This window comes from Empidonax traillii, unplaced genomic scaffold (assembly GCF_003031625.1).
Source record: "Empidonax traillii isolate 1590-97213 ecotype Southwest subspecies unplaced genomic scaffold, ASM303162v1 scaffold347:size1123457, whole genome shotgun sequence".
In the NCBI taxonomy this organism is placed as follows: domain Eukaryota; kingdom Metazoa; phylum Chordata; class Aves; order Passeriformes; family Tyrannidae; genus Empidonax; species Empidonax traillii.
The window spans coordinates 1,101,004-1,123,532 of record NW_020955540.1 but is presented as its reverse complement, the minus strand read 5'-3'; the positions used below and the strand labels follow the sequence as shown (position 1 = coordinate 1,123,532).

At 39.1% G+C, this 22,529-nt stretch overlaps 1 protein-coding gene across 4 annotated transcripts; it reads right to left on the bottom strand.

Moving 5' to 3' along the window:
• Positions 1 to 651: 651 nt before the first annotated feature.
• On the bottom strand, positions 652 to 21,924 carry LOC114061660 (putative ferric-chelate reductase 1). 4 transcript variants are annotated; one of them, XM_027892343.1, is made up of 13 exons: positions 21,814 to 21,924; positions 21,627 to 21,713; positions 12,136 to 12,287; positions 7,753 to 7,948; positions 7,398 to 7,534; positions 6,083 to 6,177; positions 5,289 to 5,439; positions 4,295 to 4,474; positions 3,295 to 3,393; positions 2,639 to 2,786; positions 1,983 to 2,099; positions 1,115 to 1,230; positions 652 to 839 (listed from the first exon to the last, which is right to left on the bottom strand). In XM_027892343.1, exons 3-13 carry the CDS (start codon positions 12,184 to 12,186, stop codon positions 723 to 725), a joined length of 1,407 nt encoding a protein of 468 aa, XP_027748144.1. In that variant the 5' UTR covers positions 12,187 to 12,287; positions 21,627 to 21,713; positions 21,814 to 21,924; the 3' UTR covers positions 652 to 722. The 4 variants fall into 4 exon arrangements, with proteins under 4 accessions (XP_027748144.1, XP_027748147.1, XP_027748146.1 ...); XM_027892346.1 differs by lacking the exon at positions 12,136 to 12,287; XM_027892345.1 differs by lacking the exons at positions 21,627 to 21,713; positions 21,814 to 21,924 and adding an exon at positions 13,176 to 13,196.
• Positions 21,925 to 22,529: the final 605 nt, after the last annotated feature.

Below are 22,529 nucleotides of genomic sequence, written 5' to 3'. Positions count from 1 at the left end.
TGTGTCTGCCCAGGGTTTGTCCCACCTTTTTGCTGTATTGCGAAATTCTACAAGCTGAAGAGCAGAGTAATATGATGTCAGAAGCTATGCTCCAAACTCTTCAGCCTTGTTTCTGTGTCTTCAGAAGAGGCCTATTTTTTAACTCCTCCCAGCATGGTCTCCCTTCTCACCCTGTCTATTCTAATACTAATCCTAAAACATTTATTCAATTTTCCTAGCTTCTAGTTCATACCTGCGACCATATTCTCCAACCCTGAATTCAGATACTCTCTAGACTTTACATGAGTTGTTCTCATCTGTATTATATTTGGTGCAAGGTGACAGCATAAATTGTAATCTCTATCTACTGCTCCAGACTAAGCTTAATCACTGGATACAGTTACTCACATCTAAGTTCATAAAAACACTTATTTGCAGCAGGTTTACCACACTAACCTCAGCCATCACATCCTCACTCCCCTCCCAAATTCAAGCTCTCTAAGGAAATAGGAAGACCAAACTCACATATAAAGAAATCATGAGCAAGGAATTCATTTGGGAGAAAGGAAGGACAGTAGGGTCACTTTTCAGTTGTAGCTAAAGGAGACAACATTCCTCTTTTATGTTGCTAGGATTTGAAACCAACCTACTTAAGAACACCTTTCACAGCAATTTGCTTGGAAATAATCGTAATGTGTTAGTCAGTGGACCTCTTTCTCATTCATTTGTTCCCACCTTTATATTTAACAAACAAGACAAAAGCACACACTTACTTGGCTCCAACCTCCTCTATATATGAAAGGCAACACAAAAGAAATGCTTGTAAGCAAGACTGTGGTCAACATAAGCATACGATGCACCTAGAAAAGTTAAGTTTGCATTTAGACAATCTACAGCTTTAACACATCATTGAAAGACACTAAACAGACATCAGTTAAAGATGTTCTTAGTGCCCTCTTTAGACGTTTCTTTTATTAAGAAAGGAGATTACCTGATTCTTAATTGTTTCATTTTATAAGATCATAGATGTAAATCACACCATGTTTAGTCTCCTATTTTTTGGATTTAATAGGTTTATAATTCTGCTTACAATAATACTAGAAAACACAACTGGAGATATGGGTATTTTGCCCACCTGAAACCACATCTCCTTTCCAAACAGGAATGAATGAGCCCAGACAGGTTTGAAGAATCGTGCAACAATAACACCAATACTAACTGTGGTAATCCAAGCAACAAACATCAGCGCTCCTGAAAATTGAGGGAAAGAAACACAAGGAAAATGAGTAACTTAAGTGCATTTGAATACAACTTAGAAGACTTATGTGATAGTTTAGTCCTTACGCATATGCTCAGAATTAACCAGTGAGTAAAAATTTATCACCTGGTTCAGACTGCAGCCTTACAGCATTTCTCTTGCTAGAGGGCAGAAGCACCCAGGTAAGAGATAATCATACTATGCCCACACAGCACAACAGCGCAGCTCTGGCTACTGCACACTTCATACATGCCAACACAGTCCCTGCATGCTGGTGAGAGGCACCATTCTATCACCAACTCAGAAATGAGAGAATGAAAGATAACACTGCTACAATCTGTGTGAGAAAGAAATGAGTGACTCTCATGGACCCGTGTTCAAGTCCAGTACTGAGAGAAAAAATTCTAATTAACTTCAGTGACTCCAGAGAGCCAGTTGAGTCTTTTCTTATTTCAAATAGAACTAAGCAAATAATGCAGCTAGAACAACTTGAACCAGAGAGCCAAGGAGAAACAATCCTAATCATAAACGTTGTGAAAAAGACAAATGCAGGTTCATTTTCCTGAGCAAAAAGAAACAATCTGTTCTTGAAATGAAATATTTATAGCCTCACTCTGCTACCACAGTAGTGGATCTTGCTAGCCAACATGAACGTCGGAAAAATGAGAGGAAATACCTACTCTGCAAAACTCTATAGTCTCAGGAAGTCTAGAGCTGGAAGACAAAACTAGAAGGCACAGCTTACCATGAGCTTTGATAAGTCGTGGGGACCGGGAGCCTCCAATATCCTGAGGAGGACCTGTGACATCGTACAGTCCATCGGTGATCAGGGGCTGACGATGATGTTTGTATATTAGTCCACCTAAGCAGTGACATAAAGCAGGTTATTAATTGTTAATGAAAGCCACTGGACTTGTAAGTGTGCCCATTCCTTATTCATGAATGTTGTGACCCCTGAGCATAATTGTGCAAAATTTCTGACATTCAGTACGCTAAGAACCTAAGATGTCATCTTAGCTATCTTGCACACCTCATGTACAAGAATCAACCCACCCCTCTACAGGAAATATCTTTCTCCACTACATGCACAGGACATGAAGAATAATTCCCTTAGGTGCTAGTCTCTATTTTTTTTAAAAAAGTGTGTCCAGTTCTCAAGAAGCTACCAGTTCCTAGCATCAAGTGAGCACACAACAACACATATATGAGTAAGTTTATGACAACTTCAAAAAGCAAACCTGTGATCCAGAAAGGTAGGAAAGGTGACTGGATTAAGGGCCTCAAACTTGGGAACCTTAGTTCAGACACTAGTTCTCAGCTAAGCCATATCTTACAGAAGGGTTGTTACTAACTCATTCAGGGCTGTTTAAAGAAAGGCAACCACATATAAGTCAAGCTTACCTCCACTAGCTTCCCCATCTGCCAGAAAGATGTAGTAACTGGCATCCAGATTAAATCTCTCTTTATAAGCAGGAAGATGAATACCTCTTCTGAAAGAACATTGAAGAACACCCTCCACAAGCCTCCACGACACATCTTCAAGGGCATTCTGTGAAACAGCAGATACTTAACACCCAGTGTTTTCAGACTAGCGGAGTAATAACCTTAAAAGTAACCCTGCACAAGAATGTCACTGCTGCACAAAAAAGATCACCAATCTGAGGAGGGGGAATCTCTCTTGCATGCCAATAAGTCAATATAGCCAAATATAGGTTGGACTTATTATCACCAATTTTTCCAGCTCATGATCTCCTCTTCCCTTTCAACCTTTAATCTAAGATGTATCAATTCCAACTGCAGCCCTAGCCAAGGGACAGAGTAATAATAGGCACAAAGGTTCTCAATACATTAAGCTCCCACCACGTGACTTATTTTTACAATTCAGACATCCAAAGTTAACATTTACTTGGAAGTAAGAGTCCAACCAATTTCACCTCAATGAACTATGGATCCACCTTAGTATTTGCATCTCTTGTGCAAAATAAAAGCACAAAGAAACACTGTACCTCACTTCAAAGCTACGTTTGTGGAAAGGTCTTGGTTCTTTTCAAATGTACCTCTGAATCCAAGAGAGGACGACTTCGCCCTGTCAGATGGGCAGTGCCCACACGAACACGGTGGTCCTCGTTAACACACAGATACGCATCATCACCACCCTGAAGAGTTTAAAAGAAAAGTACATATAGCCCAATAAAAAACACTACTGGCAGACTCCAAAAGTTCTTTGATTTAAATATAGGCACAGCAAGACCTGAGACAGATTTCTGTAGTTTTCAAGCTATTATTTCCATCTTTCAAACACAGCTGCATTATTACAGAGGAACTGCATTAAGTCAAAGAGATGACACAAACACACGTTATAATTTACACATCCCTCTGTTCCAAACTAACAGCCATATTATAAGAAGTTTCTTTAATTATTTAGAATTTACTAAATCAACTAGACAAGACAGAGATGGATGTTGCTGTTATTTAACAATCCGCTTCAGTTACAAGATGGTTTTCTTCACAGTTGTAAAGACAAAGTTTTGTTAAGAACCAAGTTTTCCTGCACTAGGGGTATGAATATAAACAGCATTTCCTTTGTGCAACAAGTAGTTTATGGATTATGCATTTGTCAACAGCATCATCCCTTCCTTTTAAACATCAGTTCAAAAAAAGGAACTTTAAACATTTTTTAAGATTGAATGGAGTTATTTCTATACAAACAATCAATCATGAAATTAAATGGTTTTCAGAATAACAACTCAGCTTCTGACAGGTGAGGTTCTTTTGGCTAGGTAACAAAGACTGATCTAACTAGGAATTTCAGTCAACAGACAGGTTGGATTCTGCCATAGCAGATACCAAGAGGGAAACTCTACTGCAATTAGTCAGTCCTGAGCTAAAACTGAATATCCATTATAAAATGCAACTTCTGTTTTAGCTCTATGGGAGAGTCACACTTCATGTGACATGTAACAGTATTTCCATTTTCCATATGCAGGTTTTGGTAGAGTACCATTCAAAACTTCCTAAACTCACAAAAGGAACTATAGAAATAGAATAGAAACTCACCATCCACTGGTCATGGGACAATGCAAATGCTAAATAGCCTTCACTTGGACCACTCATTTCAATAAATACTGAACTCTCCTCTTTTTGGAAGGATAGAAAAAAACAGGAAGCACTTTCAGGATCACAGTTTGAAGGGTTCCTAATGCAGAACTTCATACTTCCACAGCCCGAGGCACTAAACTAGACAATTAAGGAAACAAACAAATCATAAGCAATGAGAGTTTCCCTCCTCTCCCTCCCTTTCTACCCATTCTAGAAAAATAAAAAACTACAAAGAACAACAAAAAAAAATTTCATCTATGTCTACACACCAATCTCTTAACCCATGCCTACAAGTGCTTTAAGACAAGTAAAGTGACGGTGAATTCCAAGCTGTACTTTTACTCAAGTTGATCTTCCCCTTAAAAGACATTCTAATAGAATAACCTTGAAAAGATAGTAAAAATTTCAGAGAAGCTTCCATTCATTTAATATTTAGAGAGGTAATACCAGCTGTAGTATGAGGAAGCTTTGTGTTTCCTTTTTAAAGTATAAATTCCATTTATACACATTGAAAAAAATACAGGGATTAAAATTCACAGTTACCCTGAATACAGTCTTTCTTGTTCAATCCATTTAAAAATCAGTAACAGAAGGCAGTAACAGATGAACTCCCAGGAAGAAGGTTTCTGAGCCTGCAGTTGCTAAATAGCAGACTATCGGTCAAGACCAGAGCAAGTCTTTTCCCACCTCTCTTCACAATTATGCAAAATGTTTCCTTATCATTAAGTTCTAAATATTCTATCTACCTTTTGACCTGTGTGCAGCATGAGAACATTTAACCCTTAGAAGTTCAGGCTACTCAACTAACACAAGAAGGTAGGTGGTTACGCTTTTATCCTGAGATATCAAAGTTGCTCATCTCTCCTTTTCTGTCAATAGCCCGTATCTATGTAATTTTGTTAGATTCCATTAATCATAAGCATTAAAGACAGATTTATTTATCATTACTTACTGGCTTTGATAAGGAGGAAACTGGGTATGAAGTTGACACAGCCTCTGAAGTTGTATGCAAAGGTGTTGTTGGGGACAGCACACCAGGCTGAGAAACAGTGGGACCTGGAATCTTCACCCAGAAAGTCCTGTATTTCTTGACAACTGTGGCTCTTAAACACAATACTCAGAGTCATTACTGCATACATCAACAGCTGATTGCTACTTAAAAAATGAAAAGCTTCTATAGTTCATACAACTTATTTGTAAAACCCTCATCTTTAAGTAGGTCTCTATGATTTTAGGGATTGAAGTAGGAAAATATCTTAAGCCTCAGTAGATAAAGAATTTTAAAATATCATACTGCCTTCTGCAGTGGATATAAGAAACATTCATGCCTGTGGCATAGATTACAATTTCAGAGCTGCATTGCACTTGTTATAGTTCACAAGAAGCCAGTAGTGTAACAGAAGGGTGTACAAATAATTTGGTTAGGTACAAGCAAAGAAAAAATATTCTTAACACTGTACATTACAGGCATGAGAAGCGAGAAGTTATCTAAAAATATTCAAGACATCAGCCTCCAAATTCTCTTCTATTCTCCCTGCAAAATATCAAAGCACTCACCTGCAAGCTCTCCCTAAACAACAAGTGTGTGCACTAATGCAGGCTCTGCAGCAAGTAAGGGATGTTGCCTTTTCAGGTCATTGGCCCAAGGGTACTTTTCAGTTGCTGGCCAGTATTTGACACAGGTAGTGGTACAGTTTTACCTTGCTTGCATTTTAATAAACTAAAACTGACACTGGATTTACTTACAGAAACTGTACATGTTTTGGTGCATCTCCAGGAGCAATCCAATAAACTTTCATGTGTTTCTTTTTTATTTTACTTGTCTGACTGACAGCTGAATTCTGAAAATACACACATCAAGAGTTACACAGTGGATATGCACTAAAGAGATGTTAATTAACACAGCACAGATTGCAGCTAAATCCTAAAGAGACTGTTACACTGCACAACCCCAGTGCAACTGGGTTTTCCCCAGTCAGTCATGATCAACTCAGTGTGTGTAACTTGCAGTGGTGCACTTTAACAGACTTCAAGGCTAAAAGGAACAACTTTCAACCCATAAGATGCCAGCAATGAGACAGAAGCCTCTGCAGCATTTATGCAAAAATGGTGAGGTTTTGATAGAAAAATAAAGCTCCTTTTCTTGACAGTAAGAGGATGAAGAAACAGAGCAGTGACTACAGATAGAACAGTAATATTCCAGAGGACAAAATCCAGAAGTAGTCTTTGGATCAGACCATTTTTTAGACAAAATAAATAGATCAGGCACAGCACTGTCCTCTGAGCACAGAGGGCACCACCAGATATCCCCATGGCTTTACAGCACTGATGATGAGTACACTGAATGCCAGTGGGGGACAGGTGATAGAAGTGGGGAGAAAAGTGCATTTAAGCAGATTAGGAACTTTGTCCGCACCAGCTCAGATGACACTCTACATGTCCATGAAGTTCACACATGTTGCTGAAACACTAGTCAGAGTTCACCTCTCTTGCACATGAAGCCAACTCCTTTATCTAAAACAGATCTAACCTGTTACTAAGAAAGCTCCACTAGCAGTAAATGACAGAGTAACACTAAAGATAAAAGCCTAGTGTTTGGCCAGGTTGGATGGGGTTTGGAGCAATCTGGTGTAGTGGAAGTTGTCCCTGTCCATAGCAGGGGGGTTGGGGCTAGATAATCTTCAAGGTCCCTATCCAACCAAAACTATCCTATAAAATAATAAACCCTGTGAAATGGTGTTTGTTTACTACAATAACAGCCCTAAACGTTCCTTGCTCTAAGACATTTTCTCTGTCCTTACCAAGTATGAAAAAGCAAACAGATCATGCCCTTCTCCTTTTAATATTAGGAATATACTATATTCATTATGCACAAATAAATATTATGTTACAAGTAAGAATAGTCCAGGAAGTTGCAGTGAGTCTGCCTCTATACAGGACCAGTTTCCCTAAGAGCCTTACAAAGCTCAAATAAATTTACACAGCTCAGCTTTGTCCTACTACATAGACTGGTACAAACTCCTCAGTGCCTGAGACCTCATTTTCGGTCACTAGACTATACCTTGGTACGACCACACGTCAGGAGCTGAGAAAGTCTCCGGTCAGTTAACAGGAAAGAACCAACTGCAGGGCCATCCAGGTGTTCTGCATCCCGAGCTTGTATGAAAAATCCCTCAAAATCTGGTCCAGACAGACTGACTGAAGCAAGAAGAAAAATAAAAGTCAGTTGAAATGTTCTCCAAAGGAAGAATATTTCAGCAATAACTGCCAGATGCTCATTGGACGAGTACTGAATGATGGTTAATGGATCATCTAAAGAACATTCAATTGCTTAGATAAATCTAGTATAGCAAACTGAGTAAAGACATGCTGCAACACAACAAAACCGTAAGTTTAACTCTTGAGCTGTAACTGACCTTCTATGCTGTCTCCTGGTTTAAACTGAGTGCCATTCACTGTGATGGTGTGCACAGGCGACAGTTGTGGAGAGCCACCATGACAGGGTATCATGCTAGTGCAGGCTTCTCTTACTTTTCCATTTGGATAGCCACCCACAGGTGTACAAAAGCAAATAAACATCCAAACAGCAACAGCAAGACTGGATAGCTCCATCTACATAAAATAAGATTTACAAGCAATTAAATACAATAAATGTTTATATTACAGGTCACAGCTCATCTTTTGAAGTCAGTTGAACATGCAAAAAAGTTTAAAAAAAAAAAAGTCATTCAGGAGAAGGTACCATTTCCAGCTGCTGAATAACCTCTGCTTCTGATAAATGCCACACTTTGCAAGAATGTTCTGAAACCATTTTTCAGGCCATCAAGAGAACAGATTGTAGAAGGATTATTTCCCTCTGTGCATTTTGACATCACTTCTTAAATGTCTTTTGCCTATCCCTCTCCTATTCTTTCTCAAAAAAAAAAAAAAAGTCCCTTAAACATCTGCACAGGACAGATGGATTTTAAAACTTGTTTCACAGATACATAAAGGTTGATAGTATTGAGGAACTATACAGTTATTATGAAACCCACTCTTCTATTAAGCATAGCTCCAATTTTACATCATTAAAGACTGCCTTTTTTTTCCCCCACAACCCGTGCTTATTTCTTCACATATGACAAATAATTCCCCAATAACAAGTTCTTCTTTCTGTAGGGAAACTAAAGTGTCAGAATTAAATTTTTTATATGCAAGAGTATAAATCTGGTATGAAGATTTAGACAAAGAAATATATATGTTTATTGCAGACAAGCACAAGACTTTTCCTTTGAACTCTTCCTGTTGGATATTGGACCTCTAGACAATTGATCAAACAATATCATTGCTTGTCACACACTCTTGTTAAGGGAACAGTAAACATGAAAAACACGTAGAGTAGTAGGACCACAGATCCTAACACAGTTATATGAACCACTGATCTCAGTTTTCATCACAATGTTTTGCTCAGCCACAACACTGTTTTCATAAAAGCTGTGGCAGTAGTTTGGTTTCTCAGTTACATGCAGGTTTACAGCTGTACTGCGGTTTTACAGAACACCTTGGACAACAAGAGAAAGCATTTGCATGTCCAAAGGGTGAGGAGTATAGAGATGAACTTCCTTTCAATCCTCAGGCACAAGAAAGGGCTATCAGCTTTAATGAAACAGACACAGACTGTCTGCCTTCTGAAAGAGCCATTCCCATTTTGCACCGAGTGATAAGAAGTATCAGGTTATGAAGTTCCCTGACACCACACGTGGACCTGAAGATAAGAAATACACAGAGCCATTTCGGTCTGAACTCTTGATACCTAAAAAGCAGCCAAATTATTCTCACACAATAAGAGAGTCATCAACTCTTCCAAAGTTCTCATACACTCAGTGCTAAAAATCCACAATATCTAAGGCGAGACTGCATTTGTACTTCAGCATAAGAGCTCCTCAACAACTTCAAACTAGTAAATAGAAGAAAAACAGAGGCAGGAAAGGTTTGAACAATTAGGTTTCAGGAACTAGAAAATAAAAACCCAACATTCAACTTCTCCTCCCAAATATTCAAGATAACATTATGATCATATCTTTAACTTCTACTTAAAGTGAACGTTTCCTTCTAGCTCCAATACTCTGCAAACTGTCACAAGTTTACATCAAAGTGATTTTATTTACAAGTTAAAGAACCACACAAAAACCTGAAAACTAAGGTTCAGTACAATTATATGTACTGGAGAAATTTTTAAAACAAAGTTTCTGTAAGAAGAGATAAGGTTACACACTGCAGAGACAAGAAAAATAATAGGCTAGAATTCTGCTTTAAGTAGCAAAGGATGTGGTAGCGATTTAAAATGAAACAAGAAATATTCTCTGGCAGATTCAACTTACTCAAAAGCTGGCAGGAGAGAATTATTAAGCAGAAATAAATAGAAAGAAAAAGACCAAAACCTGAAAGCAATCAAGGTTTGTAATAAGCAAACACAATAAACTGCCAAATATTTAACTTTTTTCCTGCTATTACCCTTTGCAGAAAAAACAGATGAAGACAACTAGATCTCACAACAACATACACAAGCACAACTCTGGACAAAAAGCATCAGGATTAATGGCATGGAAAGTATTTGTTACAGAAAGGTTAAGTTTAGGAAAGCCAAAGTCTGGTATGTGAATCATTCTTAACCTTCCCACAAAAGAATAAATGCCTTTTAAAGTTAAAACAACTCTCCACCTGTAACAAGAAGGACCTGAGCAACTGATAAAAGCTATCATGTCTTACAGAACTAATTCCTTCTACTACTCTACTCTTTTTAGAAATATGTCAAAAATTAGGAAACCCAAGATTTAATTTGCAATCTAATAAAGATGAATCAGATCATCTTCACTAGATATGGACAAAAAACTGAGTCAAAATCACCATGTGCAGATTTAAAAGGACAATCTACACTGACCAAGTTTTGAGGTGTGTAAGCTGCCAAACAGCCAGCTGTTGTTTGTGGTATTTGAAAATACTCTCAGTTTTCACCATAACTTGCTATAAATTTTAAATTTGCCCATCTTGACAGAATTGGCATGCAAGTATTAAGAAGTTTTGACCATAATGGCTTATTTATAACCCTTTGAAATACAGCAACTCATTGGTGAGAGCCAATAGGAATTACCAGAGGGCAAAGCTCCGTGTGCTAAAGAGGAATAGGAATAAACTGACTTTAAGACTGAAGAATGAAAAGGTTAAAAATCAAAAGCTAAATTCCTGCAGCATTTTTCAACCGGCAATTCTCTAGTTCTTCTTGTTAACTTACTATCATTTGAACAGTCTGGAAAAAGAGGGAGTTGAAGGATTTGTGCACTATCCAGTGACTTGTTTTCCAAGGTAAATGCATTACACTGAAAAGCTCGTGTTAACCAAGATCCTTAGAGCACATACAATCTGGTTCCTCTGCCCTGCCTGCGTGCCAGCTGCACACCCTGTGGTAGCATCAGTAAATGCCCCAGTCAAGGTTACAACTGTGTGCTACAGAGCATGCCAGCTCTGTAGTCAGAACACAATCACATACCACTGACTGTTGATTTTTCTCAGTTTGTACTATACACAGATTTGTAAGTATGTTCTATATGACAAAATACAGCGCAAGATCCAGGAGTCTTGTCTCTACAGATACTAGCACATACCACATCATTACAGTTTAAGAGTCATTCAAAGCACTGTTTCATATCTTTATTCAGAATGGAAAAAATACTTCAATTCTCATTAGTTTGAAGCATGACAGTAAATATGTTATTCTTTCTCTCATCCTCCCTACTTAAATCTTCAGTATACTACATAACCCATCAGCCCCTGGCAGGCAAGAAAGTTTCAGAAAAAGGTTTTTCCAAGAAACTGTGTCATTACTAGTAATTTTAATGGTGTTTCAAATATCACATCACTCTGGGTGCAGAGAGTGGAAGAGAATTCTGTACTTTAAGCTATTTATAATACAGCCCTCTAATTAACAGAAAGCCAAAACCACTGTGACAGCCATTTTCTTCCATAGCAAAATTAAGTGGGAATCTTTTCACAATATTTAGTATACATGGGAGCTTATTCTCCTGATTACACCTCACCATCTCACAGTAACTGGATTTGGATAAATGGACAACAGTAAGTTACTCCCTTCCTGTGTTCAAAACAACTCCTCGAGTCCCTGCAGCTACCAACAGCTAAGATACCCTGGTGGCCTAATGGCTCATGAATACAATACATTCAGGATCTCTTCACAGAATTTATCTTCTTTCAGTTGTTTTACTTCATTAGCTGGAGAGTGTGAAATCTAAAACTAGCTTCAGAGAGGAAGAGATGAAAGGATGGGTAAGGCAAACATACTCCCACTTCAAAGGTACAAAAAATATCACAGCCAGAACTTTTTTCTGAGCACCATCAGATGATGAAAAGCAAAAACAAAAAAAGTCATCTGAAGGAGAATAAGCTATACTAATACAAGGGGACAGTGACATGTCTCTTTAGAAATATATTCTTATAAAGCAAAAGCAGACAAACTTGCTGTCCAAGAGTCACCCTTTCTCAGAGTTCATAAAAAGAGTTTAGGTTGACTTCAGCTTAGTTAAAGGAGGTCACATCTCAACAGCTGAACTGAGTAAGAGTAAAAAACAAGTAGTGTTTATATTCATAATAACTCACTACTTTTAAAATACAAAAACACATTCACGCCCACATGATGACAAAATACGTCAGCATTCTGTCCTTTCTACTCATGAAATATTAAAAGAGAACTTCAAGTACTGCATGCTTCAAAATTACTTTTTTGAAACAGTTTGAGTGTAGGTACTTACCTTATAGTCAGTCCTTCTGTTACAGTAACCAAGTCTGAGTAAAATTGCCATTGGCTCTCTGCTTGTAGTAGAGCAACTTATATTACATTATAATCTTTTCTATTTGGCTTGCATCTACCAGTACGAATTTTTATTGTATCCAGAAAGCTTGTCTGCAAGAACAAACAATATGTACACACACAAAAAAGAAGATTTATAAGAACATTTTTACTCCAGGCACATATTTTACACAGCTTTCCAAGCTAAGCCCTTAAGACACTACACCTCAGCTGAAATGTATGAAGTTGTAATTAAGCACCGACCCTGCAGATCATTTGCTTTGTCAAACATGTACCTCCACAGACCTCAAAGAGTTTCACATTAAATATATAATTATATTCTGGTGCAGTTAAGGAGAGAAAAACATACAAACAACTTTTGATACCTTCTTCCTCAAAATATTAGTTGATAAAAGCTTTGCAGCATTATTTTAAAGTTATTTCTGCATTTACTCCCAGAAAGAGAATTTTCTTTTAGAAGAGGAATAAACAATCTTACAAAGAAGTATGGTAAGTTTGTCTTTTTTCCATATATTTCACCAAGAATGAAAAAAAGGCAAGGATTTTGGCCTGTTTGGTTGTTTACATTCATTATTTTACTTGGGCAATTGCTCCGCATACAATTCTTAAGGCCCCAACCTTGCAAACTTTTATCTTTATAAAGAACCCAAAGTTAGAGGATGACCTAAAAATGACAGTTTACTACCACAAGTAAATTCAGCTATGGCATCAGCACACTTACTGTCACAGTTACCATACAACCACCTCCTATGTATATAAATGAAGAAATAAAATTAAAAAATAATATTCACATAACATTAACACGCAAACAAGATGCAAGAAGAATATGCTTGGTGTGGCTTCCAGATAAGATAAACCACATTTATTTATTAAGGCACACAAGTTAGGAGTTTTCTCTGAAGCACTTCAGAAATGCTTGCATGAAAAGCAGCAGCTATAAAGTGCTTTAAAAGCTTCACTAGGTTTTACTTTGCTTCATACCTGCCGCAGATATCCTATGAGGCACATACACTTTCCAAAAAGCCGCGGTATCCACAATGTGAGCCCTCACCGGCCTCTGTGTAACTAAAGCGCTCCGGCACTCCAGCAGCTCGTCAGCTCCGCTCCGCTCTCCGGCACTGCTGCCGCGGGGAAGGACAAGCAGGAAAGGTGCAGATGGGCCAGCCGACCCCTTCCTCTGCTCGAGCCCCTCCCTGCGGCAGCGGCGCCTTTTCTGCCCGCGCTGCCGGCCGTGCCCACGGGGGCCGGGCCGGGCCGGGCGGGGCCACCCCCAGAGCCGCGAACGCTCCGTGAGCTCGCCCGAAGTGCTGCCAGCTGGGAACCCCCAGAGCCAGCGCCCGGTGAAACGTGTTAGGGCTCCTGATTTCTCTGCAACCTCCAGACGCAGGAGGTCTGGGTAGTCCCGCTGATTTTGCAACTGCAGTCTTGCCCCATGGGCTTTAGTGGGAGATTGTCCTTGTCGAAGCTTGCAGAGCTCATTTGCGGTGCTATTCGTGAGACGAGAGGTGCTTCCATATACTGGCTTGCAAAATCAGGTTTTTCTTATCAAGAAAGCAAATAAATACTTGCTCTAACTGGGGCTTTGCTGGCAGAAACTGCAATTGCTTACACAGGCTTCTCTGACTTCTGCTTTGTTTTAATCAAAGTCCTCAGTTGCTCACAAAGTGGCACAAAAGACAATTACTTAATAAAAATCCAGCAGGAATTTTGCCCTTCAACAGCATAGAAATAGTGTTTCTGTTGACAAACCTCTTGACTGGAGGTCTATGGTAATTCAGTTACTTATTAGTAGTTCTGAGAAGTTCTAGTGACCTTAAAACTATTAATTTAGTAATATTTTCTAAAAAAGTCTATCTACTAAAATATAACAGATAGAAATGCTTCGCTAGTTTTCTCTTGTTTTCTCAGTTTCTATAAAAGCAGCATTAACCTTAGAGGTACCCTATAATAACTCATTATAAGACATATTTAATGTGAAATCTTACAAGATATATTTAATGGATTACTTTGCCTAATTGGATAAATGATTTGACTGTTATACTTGTATTATCTTGCTCATGGAAGTCACTGGGAAGCTGAGATCTCACTTAGTGTATGGCAGCTAAAGAAATACAACACATAAGAATTAGCTTAAAACTATATATATATATTTCCCCCTGGCTGGGAAAAAAATTAGTTCTGTCTACAACTGCCTTTATAAAGTTCCCTTATATGAAAAAGTTTGATAAACTTGTAGGCCTAAGAACATTGCTAAGTGCTTGTGTTTTTCTAACTAATTTATGCTAATTAAAAACAGCTTTCCTTGCAGATACATTATTAGTAGGAGAAATAATAACATAGATACATCTACAGTAAGAAAAGTGGTGACTAGAGGGACGGATATTCTTGACATTATTTAGTTTCGTAACTTTCACAGATTACAGTGGAATTAATATACAGATGTTTTTAAGATCTTATTTTAGGGTCTTGGCTCATTGACAGGATGGGCTGTATATGTCTAAAAAATTGTAATAAATATAAGTATGCATTGAAGTAATTTCCTCATTAAGACCCACAAGGATGAAAATGCAAGCTACAGTTATGTTAGAAATGGCAATCAGTTTAAGAAAAGAAATCATTTATCTGTGAAAGGTAAAGTGGGTAAGGGAGAGAATACTGTTTTGTTTCTCATTGTATAGCTTCTCATACTTCAGAAGGTATTAGTTAATGCCAAAGGGCTGTGAAGCAACAGAACCAGAAAAAAAAATTACTCTTTAACTACTGAGTACAAGTACCCATACTCCTTCTGCACAGGCAAACATCAGTGTGTCTGGAAGGGCTCTTTTCAAACATAGCAGTCTCCTTAAAAAAAACAAACAAACAAACAAAAAACAGTTCTACAGACTTAATGAAAATGTTTCTATGAAAGGGCACAGCTTGCTAATTTGTTAAGTGTCATATCCGATATGTATCAAGGAAATGAAATGTGTTAAGATACATGAACTATAAAAGTCTAGAGCTGCGTTTTCATTGAAAGTGTACTGCAATTGTGTGTTCATAATAATTCTGTATTTATTGCAAAGCAGAAGTGCCTAGCTTAACCAAATGAGTTAGAGACACAGAGAGCTGGGGGTTGGTTTTGCGTCTTGTTGTGAGCTTGAAGAGAGATAAAGATTGTAAACTACTATTGACCTATGTCAGAGGATGACGATGTCAAGAGACAAATCAACAACGCAACATCCACCATGAAAATAAGCTAATGAGTTTTTTTTTCTTCATAGTTTATTACAAAGCCTTAAGGAAGTAAGTGAAAACTTATAATTTTGAAAGCAATGGCAATTCATAAAGGAGACTTTATGCCAAATAGATAAAGGGGAATGTCTGTTGCCTGAGAACCGAGGAAACAAGTAAAATACATATAATATTGGAAATTAACTACTGGGCAGTGCAAGGTATATACCGATTACTATTTATTTTTTAAGCCCAAAACAATATGGAAAACAATAAGCCATTGAAGCTAGATCTGAAGAGAACTTGTGTTACTATGTGGTTCCTTGTAATCAACTTTCCACTCAGCTATTAAGTTAACTATACAGCAATTCTGTGGGATTTTACTGTGGGATTTTAGAAGGTCAGACCTTGGTCAAGTTTCATATATGTGTGCATTGTGCTCTATGTAACTGACAAAGGTATCACCATAAAACATCACTTGAGTTCAAATCATGTGATGTGCAAAAAGGCTCCACCCCTATGAGACTGTTTTGATGATGGATAGCGTGGATCTGAGCATTTTTTGTTACTAGTGTTATCCATTTTGAAATATTGACATATGTTTGAAAAAGAGCATTTGGGTTTTGCTGAATACATGCTGGATACTCGTCTTCCTCTGAAGATGCTGGCACCCGCATTTATTCATCTATCTTGTAAATCTTACACGTATGAGGCTAGATTTCAGCATATTTCAAGCTTTTCAGTATCATTTTCTTAGCTAAATATGTATTAGGAATTAATAACAATAACATTATCTTAGGAAGAATTCTTCCCGCCAAATCAGTTTGTATATGATGGGGGTTTTTTCCCTCCAAAGTGAGAGGAATGTTGAATCATTGAATCCTGACCACCTAAAAGGAAATAAATTACAATGAAGTCTCATTGTAGGATGAGATGTTTTCCCCCATAACTAATCAGTTCTTTTCCCTTCAGCTTTGGCATTGTTTTATACTTACCTGTTTTACCAACTGTCTTAAGCTACAAACCAGATAAATGTGTTCCCCTGATGTCCATGTATGCTTTTTTTTTGTTCTTATTCCTCTTGACTAATCAGCCCCTTCTACTTTTACTAATTTTGGGAGCTTTTTACGTCATGCATAAAAATTCAGACTTGGAAATGTATTTATACGAAAATACTTGTATACCGAGAGGTAAAACGTGTTTTACAGTTTTCAGTCAATGACTGTAACAAGCCACCTGGTGGCAGTAGCCACTCAGTAAAATAAGGTTTGCAGCCGGACTGCAGATACCTTCTTTCTTTCTGTATCTCTATTCTGACACAGTAACAGCTGTAGTACGCACACCATAGCTTTATACCAAAATATGTACCCACTTTGACTTAAATAGATTAAAACAAACAAACAAAAAACCAAAACTTCCTTGGTTATCTGAAATGAAATAATTAAGATTGGTTCCCTGATATCAATTTGAGCCAGGTCTACGTAGGTGTTCTAATAAAATGATGTCACTTTTCTGAGAGAGTCTCTAGTTAATTCAGTGCACAGCACAGTTGAATCAATGGATAAAGGACTGCAGTAAAATCATTTCACCCACTTCAAGGGATGTACATTATGAAGTTTTACCTAATAAAAGTACTGAATTGGTAACTTTATTAAGTTTTCTGTATTTTTTTACCCCTGCTGTGATGCTTTTTTAAATCATTAATTGTAATGTATTAGTGAGATGTGATAAGCTCCTGTTGTTCAGTTTTACAGGGAGCAAAGACCTTGCAGGCAAAAGCATTGACTTGCAAGTGCTTCAGTTTAAGGCACTTTAGACCTGCTTACAGAATTCATAATGTGACACTGAGATTAACTGAAGTCTTGTACAAGGCTCTTTCACACACTTATCAGTTTCTTTGCCAGCCAATCTCAATTCCACCTCTGCTCCACAGCTTTTTTCCTCTTCCCTTTCACTTGGACTAGGAACTGATTTTCCTACTCTTTTTCATCTCATCTCAGAGGTGCTTTCACAGACAACCCATTTCCAGTCTTTCAACTTTTCTCAGCAGCTCTTAATTTAGCTTCTAAAAGCATTCTTTGTTCAGACACGGTATATCTGTGGGTTTTGCAGTTGCTCCGAGTTCAAGCACAAGCAATGCTGCTGCAGGGATGATGCACAATGCTATTGGTTTAGCCACACGCTTGTTAGTACATGCCCAGTGTCCCTGTGGGGGAACCTTGTGGTGATGTTTGAGCACTCTTGGCATGAATGGCTGCAAGGATTTCAGCTCTTACTTCGGCACGTTTCACCTAAATGTTTGCAGAGACCTTCAAAAGCTAAAAAAACTGGTCAGACCATAACAGAGCTGGTAAAAGGCATGTCTGATGTAGGAGAGCAGTTAGAAGGTTAAGGGAAGAGTAGATTGTTTCATAGCAGTTTTCAAATCTTGTAAGCAGCAATCCTTGCTTGATGAGCACAGGGGAATATCATGCAAAGGTGTGAAGTGACCCAGTCCAGACACACTATGGAAAGCTGCCTCCTGCACAGTCGGGTTAGTACATAGTCACTATGCAAATCAGGACCTCCAAGGAAGTTCCAGATTCTGGGGGAACCTGCTGCACAGCACCTGCAGTGACTGAACAAATACGTCAGTGATGTTCTCAGAAGCAAATACCAAATTTGCACTATTGTACAGCCACTAATTCCTTCACCAACAAGAATCCAGCTGGAATGAAGAAGCAGTGGTTTGTGCAGAGGTAAGATACTCAAACTAGGCAGCAGCAACAGCTTGTCCCAAAGTACAGCAGTAATTCCTGTGTCAGTTTTATTTAACAGAAAAGTGCAATCAGTTATTTAACACTTGAGCTTAAAGGGCTGTCAAGGTGAGATTTAAGGATGATTATTATTTTAATGGACCAGGAAAATATTCATGGTAATCACAGCATATCTCACTAGTGCTGAACAGAACAATTCACAGGAAGACAAAAGTGCTCATGGTGGGTCAGCACCCTGGTATGGTATTTTCTCCTTCTGCAATAAAAATTGGCCCAGTGTACCTGAATTTATTTTACACTTAACTAAGTTAAGCCATACAAGAATACCATTCAGACACTTGGTTTTAAATTTTGTTTGCCAAGTCACTACAGTTGCAGATTATTTATATCAATTTATTGTGATGCTGTTAGCTAAAGAACAGTCAAACATATTTTAAGCAATTATGTAAAAAGCTACCTTTAACTATAACAACATTTTATATGGACCTCTGTAAAGATACATGCATTGAGTTTTACAATTTTTTATTAAAAATTAAACTCTATTAAAAATTAACTTTATACGGAAGTCAAAGCAAAGCATTGATTTTTTGAGGCCACACAGTAAGAGAATGGCCAAGCTGGAATTGAAAACAAACCAAAAACGTTTCTGCAATCCAAAAATTCATAACACCAGGTTAATCTTTGAAAGATCAAACCAACACTGCCAAGTAACTACAGGAAAGGCCACTAAGAGCGAACTGAATAGGTTAATGTCCTGGACTGTTCATCTTATTTGATTTCTTACTCATATAGACATTTTTATTCCAGCCTGCTATTTATTCACTGCCTATCCCACTATTGCAATCTGTTTAGCTATTTAGAAGAGATTTTTAAAAATAAGTTACAGGTTATTACTGCAATGTTCTCACCAATGTTTTCACTCAATACTAGATTCTAATGTCCAAGAACATATATAAATTCCTGCTGGGTACACAGTTGTCTAAGAACAGCAGTCATTTTCAGTCACTGCATAGCAAAGATCTAACTCTTAGAAAAGACTGCAGTTTAATCAAACTGCAGACATACAGTTTTAAAGAAAAGGAGTTTTCATTCCGGTTTGCATTTCTGGTTGATATCTCCCCATTAGAAAACAACAACTAGACAGAAGATTCAAAACCTCTTAAGCTTTCTATTGTTTGAACAATAACACAGTGTTAATTCATGAATTGACAGGGCATGAGTGTAGAGCGTTGAGAAAAATGTGCTATCACTTTAAATTTTAAAAAGTCTCGTATCTCCTGTATACAGGCCAAAAGAATCTGCTTTTAATTTTAGTTAAAGGTCCAGTTATGTTCTCTCTGTGCTAGCTGGCTTTTATTATTGTTATTGGAAATCCTTTCTCTGTTATTAAAAATAAAAAATGAGTAACATCAAGTAAGTACTTTAAGTTCCCCCACTTCACAGTCATAACCTTTAAAACAGACGCAAACAATATGACATCAGTGATCTGACACCCACTGAAAAGCTCCCCATAGCGTGTTGACACCACTGCCAGGATAACTGTTCTTTAAAACTGTCTTTCAAAGCAGAAGACAGGAGGGAGGGAGCACTAGGAAGGTGTGTGTTGGAGCAAAGGAGCAAAGAATTATGGTATTAATAAACTTGAAAAAGCTGCAGAATTATTTCCTCATAATAACTTTGATATGATATGCACTCTTATTCTGAAGCAACTCTTGATCATTTCCTGCTGTGGTATATCATATCACACATTGAGAAACTGCAAACTGAAGATAAAATGGCACTGTGAAAACCACCCTTTAGATATCAGTGTAGAAAATGCCATGCACACTTGCTTTTGGCTGTATCTTAGACAAAATCTGCAATGCTGAATGGTAGCACTTGTGCACTGATGTTTTGGTGTGGTTCCCATATACAGAAAACCTGCTCAGTTTAGATCTGCTAAATTAACACAGACCCTGAGTCTGTAAGGAATGTGCCAGCATAAGAGGTGATGCTGATGCAGAAAGGATTAGAGCAGTCTGCTCTGCTTTCTTTCCTGCAGGATTTACGCTCTTGACATCTGGTTCAGCTACAGTCACAAATTATGGTCAAAATAACTGATTCAGGATTGATTTCCTAATGACTTTTGTCCAAGACACTTAAAACCCCTTTTTCATAAATTTGGATAGATTTCAAAACCTATCTCAATGCATAGCACAGAAGAGATGTGGCAGTGCAAACCGAGCAATTATGGGAGGGTGAGTTTCCTTACTGAGTAGGAAAATCAAAAGAGCCACATTTTAGACCTTAGTAGCAGTAGCCTGCATAAGACCCTTTTGTGTTTTTCTTGCTTTTCAAAAAGTATCCAGCATGCACTTTAGCATGCAATGGACTTTGCCACATAGGCATTATTTGCTCTCCCTCCCTTAAAGCTGTTCATTGTGTAAGCAGGTCATGAAATTCCTAAATCCCACCCCCTTTGCGGTACCTGACAGGACAACAGCAAGTCTGGAGGAAGGACCACTTGTGCAAGGCTCTGTGGCAGACCAACCTCAGAGTCACTTAAGGATACCAAAGCCTCCTGAGGACCCCAGCAAAAAGATGGTCCAGGTCTCTTTCAACTACCTCATTGGTTTTGTTCCTGCAACTCCCATACCTGTTGAAGCTTCTTATATTTTCCATTTCTGTGTTGTAACATCTTCTTTTTCTAGGACATATCCAATTCAGAGAAAACAGCCAGCATACCAGGAGAGCCAGGATTCCGTTAGGTGTAATTCTGTTCTGTATACAAACACAGGCCAGCAAACTGAGAAACAAATAAAGGTACTAGGAAAGACATGGACAATGGGAGAATCCTAGGCCCCAGGAAATATCCATGAAAAGTATCTCAGATTAGAAGTATCACATTTGAATCATATCTAAATGAACCTCACTGAGGAGAATATTAAGGAACTGCACTCACAGGGGGGTTTTTACTGTGAATTTTTCCCCATTCTATCTAAGGTCCCTAATATTGTCAGGGACATACAGGTTGACATATTCACCTACACCAACAAGAAAATCTCTCTCAGCAATACCAAAAAATGTGAACTGCATTGACAATCAGTCAGATTTTTTACACTGTTCACAGGGAGAAGCAGGTGAAGGAAAAAATAAAGAAAAAAAGCTACCAAAAGATATAAAAACTCCATTTGAAATGGAGAGCAGTGTTTCCATGAATATTGAGGCCTTTGGACTGTCTCTAAATGCATTGTAATTGGATGAACACAATGTGGTAAAACACAGTTATGAGGTATGCATGGGGCGACTGGAAGCAAATGGTTTAAACCTAAATTGTTTTGAAGACTGCTTCCAGTTCCACGAAATATACAACCTTTAAGAAGAAAAAAAAAATAAACCAACAAACAGCTTAGTATAACACAGTGACTGTAATCTGAGAAGCACTTTTTTTTAAAAATGTATTTCTAGGCAATAAAAATAGACTGACCTTCCAAAGATGCAAGGCTGACCTTTACACTGGGGTGCAGTTAGTGACTTCGGCGGTGAGAGGCCTGAAGCGACTGTCCCAGGTGTTCTGCAATAAAAAGCAATGGTAATGGTTTATACAGTGTGCTGCAAAGCAAGGGATGGGGGGGATGTTTTGGTGTTGGGTTTTTTTTATAAAACCACGCTACCTCTTGGTCAAAGACAGATCCACGGAGTTGGTAGTCTTGTCCACACACTATATTTAGCACTTAAACCCTGGCTGACATCATGTTTTTCCTGCGGCACAGCCTATCAGCACGGAGCCGTCCGCCCGGCGCGGGCGCCGGCTCTGGGGCGGGAGCGCTGAGGAGCCCGGCGGTCACGGCGAGGAGCGGCTGGGCCCGCAGGCGTCAAGCGGGACACTCCAAGCAGCCTTTAGAGCCACCGTGCCCTCAGCGAAGCGCCCGGTCAGTCACACAGAGCTCCGGCCGCAGGTGCTCTGGCCCCTGAGGGCATCTCCCGTGTCTGCGCGCCCCAGCCGGGTGTGAAGGCGCTGGCGGGGCGGTGGCTGCGCAGGCTGGGACGGGACACAGGTACCACCGTGTCGCGCTGCCGGGAGCCCCGCGGTGCTCCAGGGCACAGACTCGCGGAGAGCTCAGCCCGCTCCCTGCAGCAACAGCGCGGGACACGGGGGTGGCCCCTGAGGGAATCCCTCAGGGTGGCCCTGGGGTACCCCTGTGGTACCCCCTGCCTGCAGGGCGCGCTCCCCGGGAGGGGCTGGCAGGGCGGGGCCACCAGGACAGGGGCGGGGCCAGTCCGGAGGGGCGGGATCTAACTGGGCGGGGCCGAGTGTGGAGGGGCGGGGCCCGTTGCGGCGGGGCCGGGCCTGCCCGGGGGGCGGGGCGGAGGGGCGGGGATCGGTCCG

Bases quoted from the DNA above. Each gene is read 5' to 3' on its own strand.
- LOC114061660 (XM_027892343.1), bottom strand. From the start codon at position 12,186: ATGGCAATTTTACTCAGACTTGGTTACTGTAACAGAAGGACTGACTAT. The intron at 7,535-7,752 runs GTCAGTTACAGC...TTCTTGCTTCAG, and splicing joins ACCAGGAGACAGCATAGAAG to TCAGTCTGTCTGGACCAGAT. The intron at 2,787-3,294 runs GTACATTTGAAA...GCTGTTTCACAG, and splicing joins GTCCTCTCTTGGATTCAGAG to AATGCCCTTGAAGATGTGTC.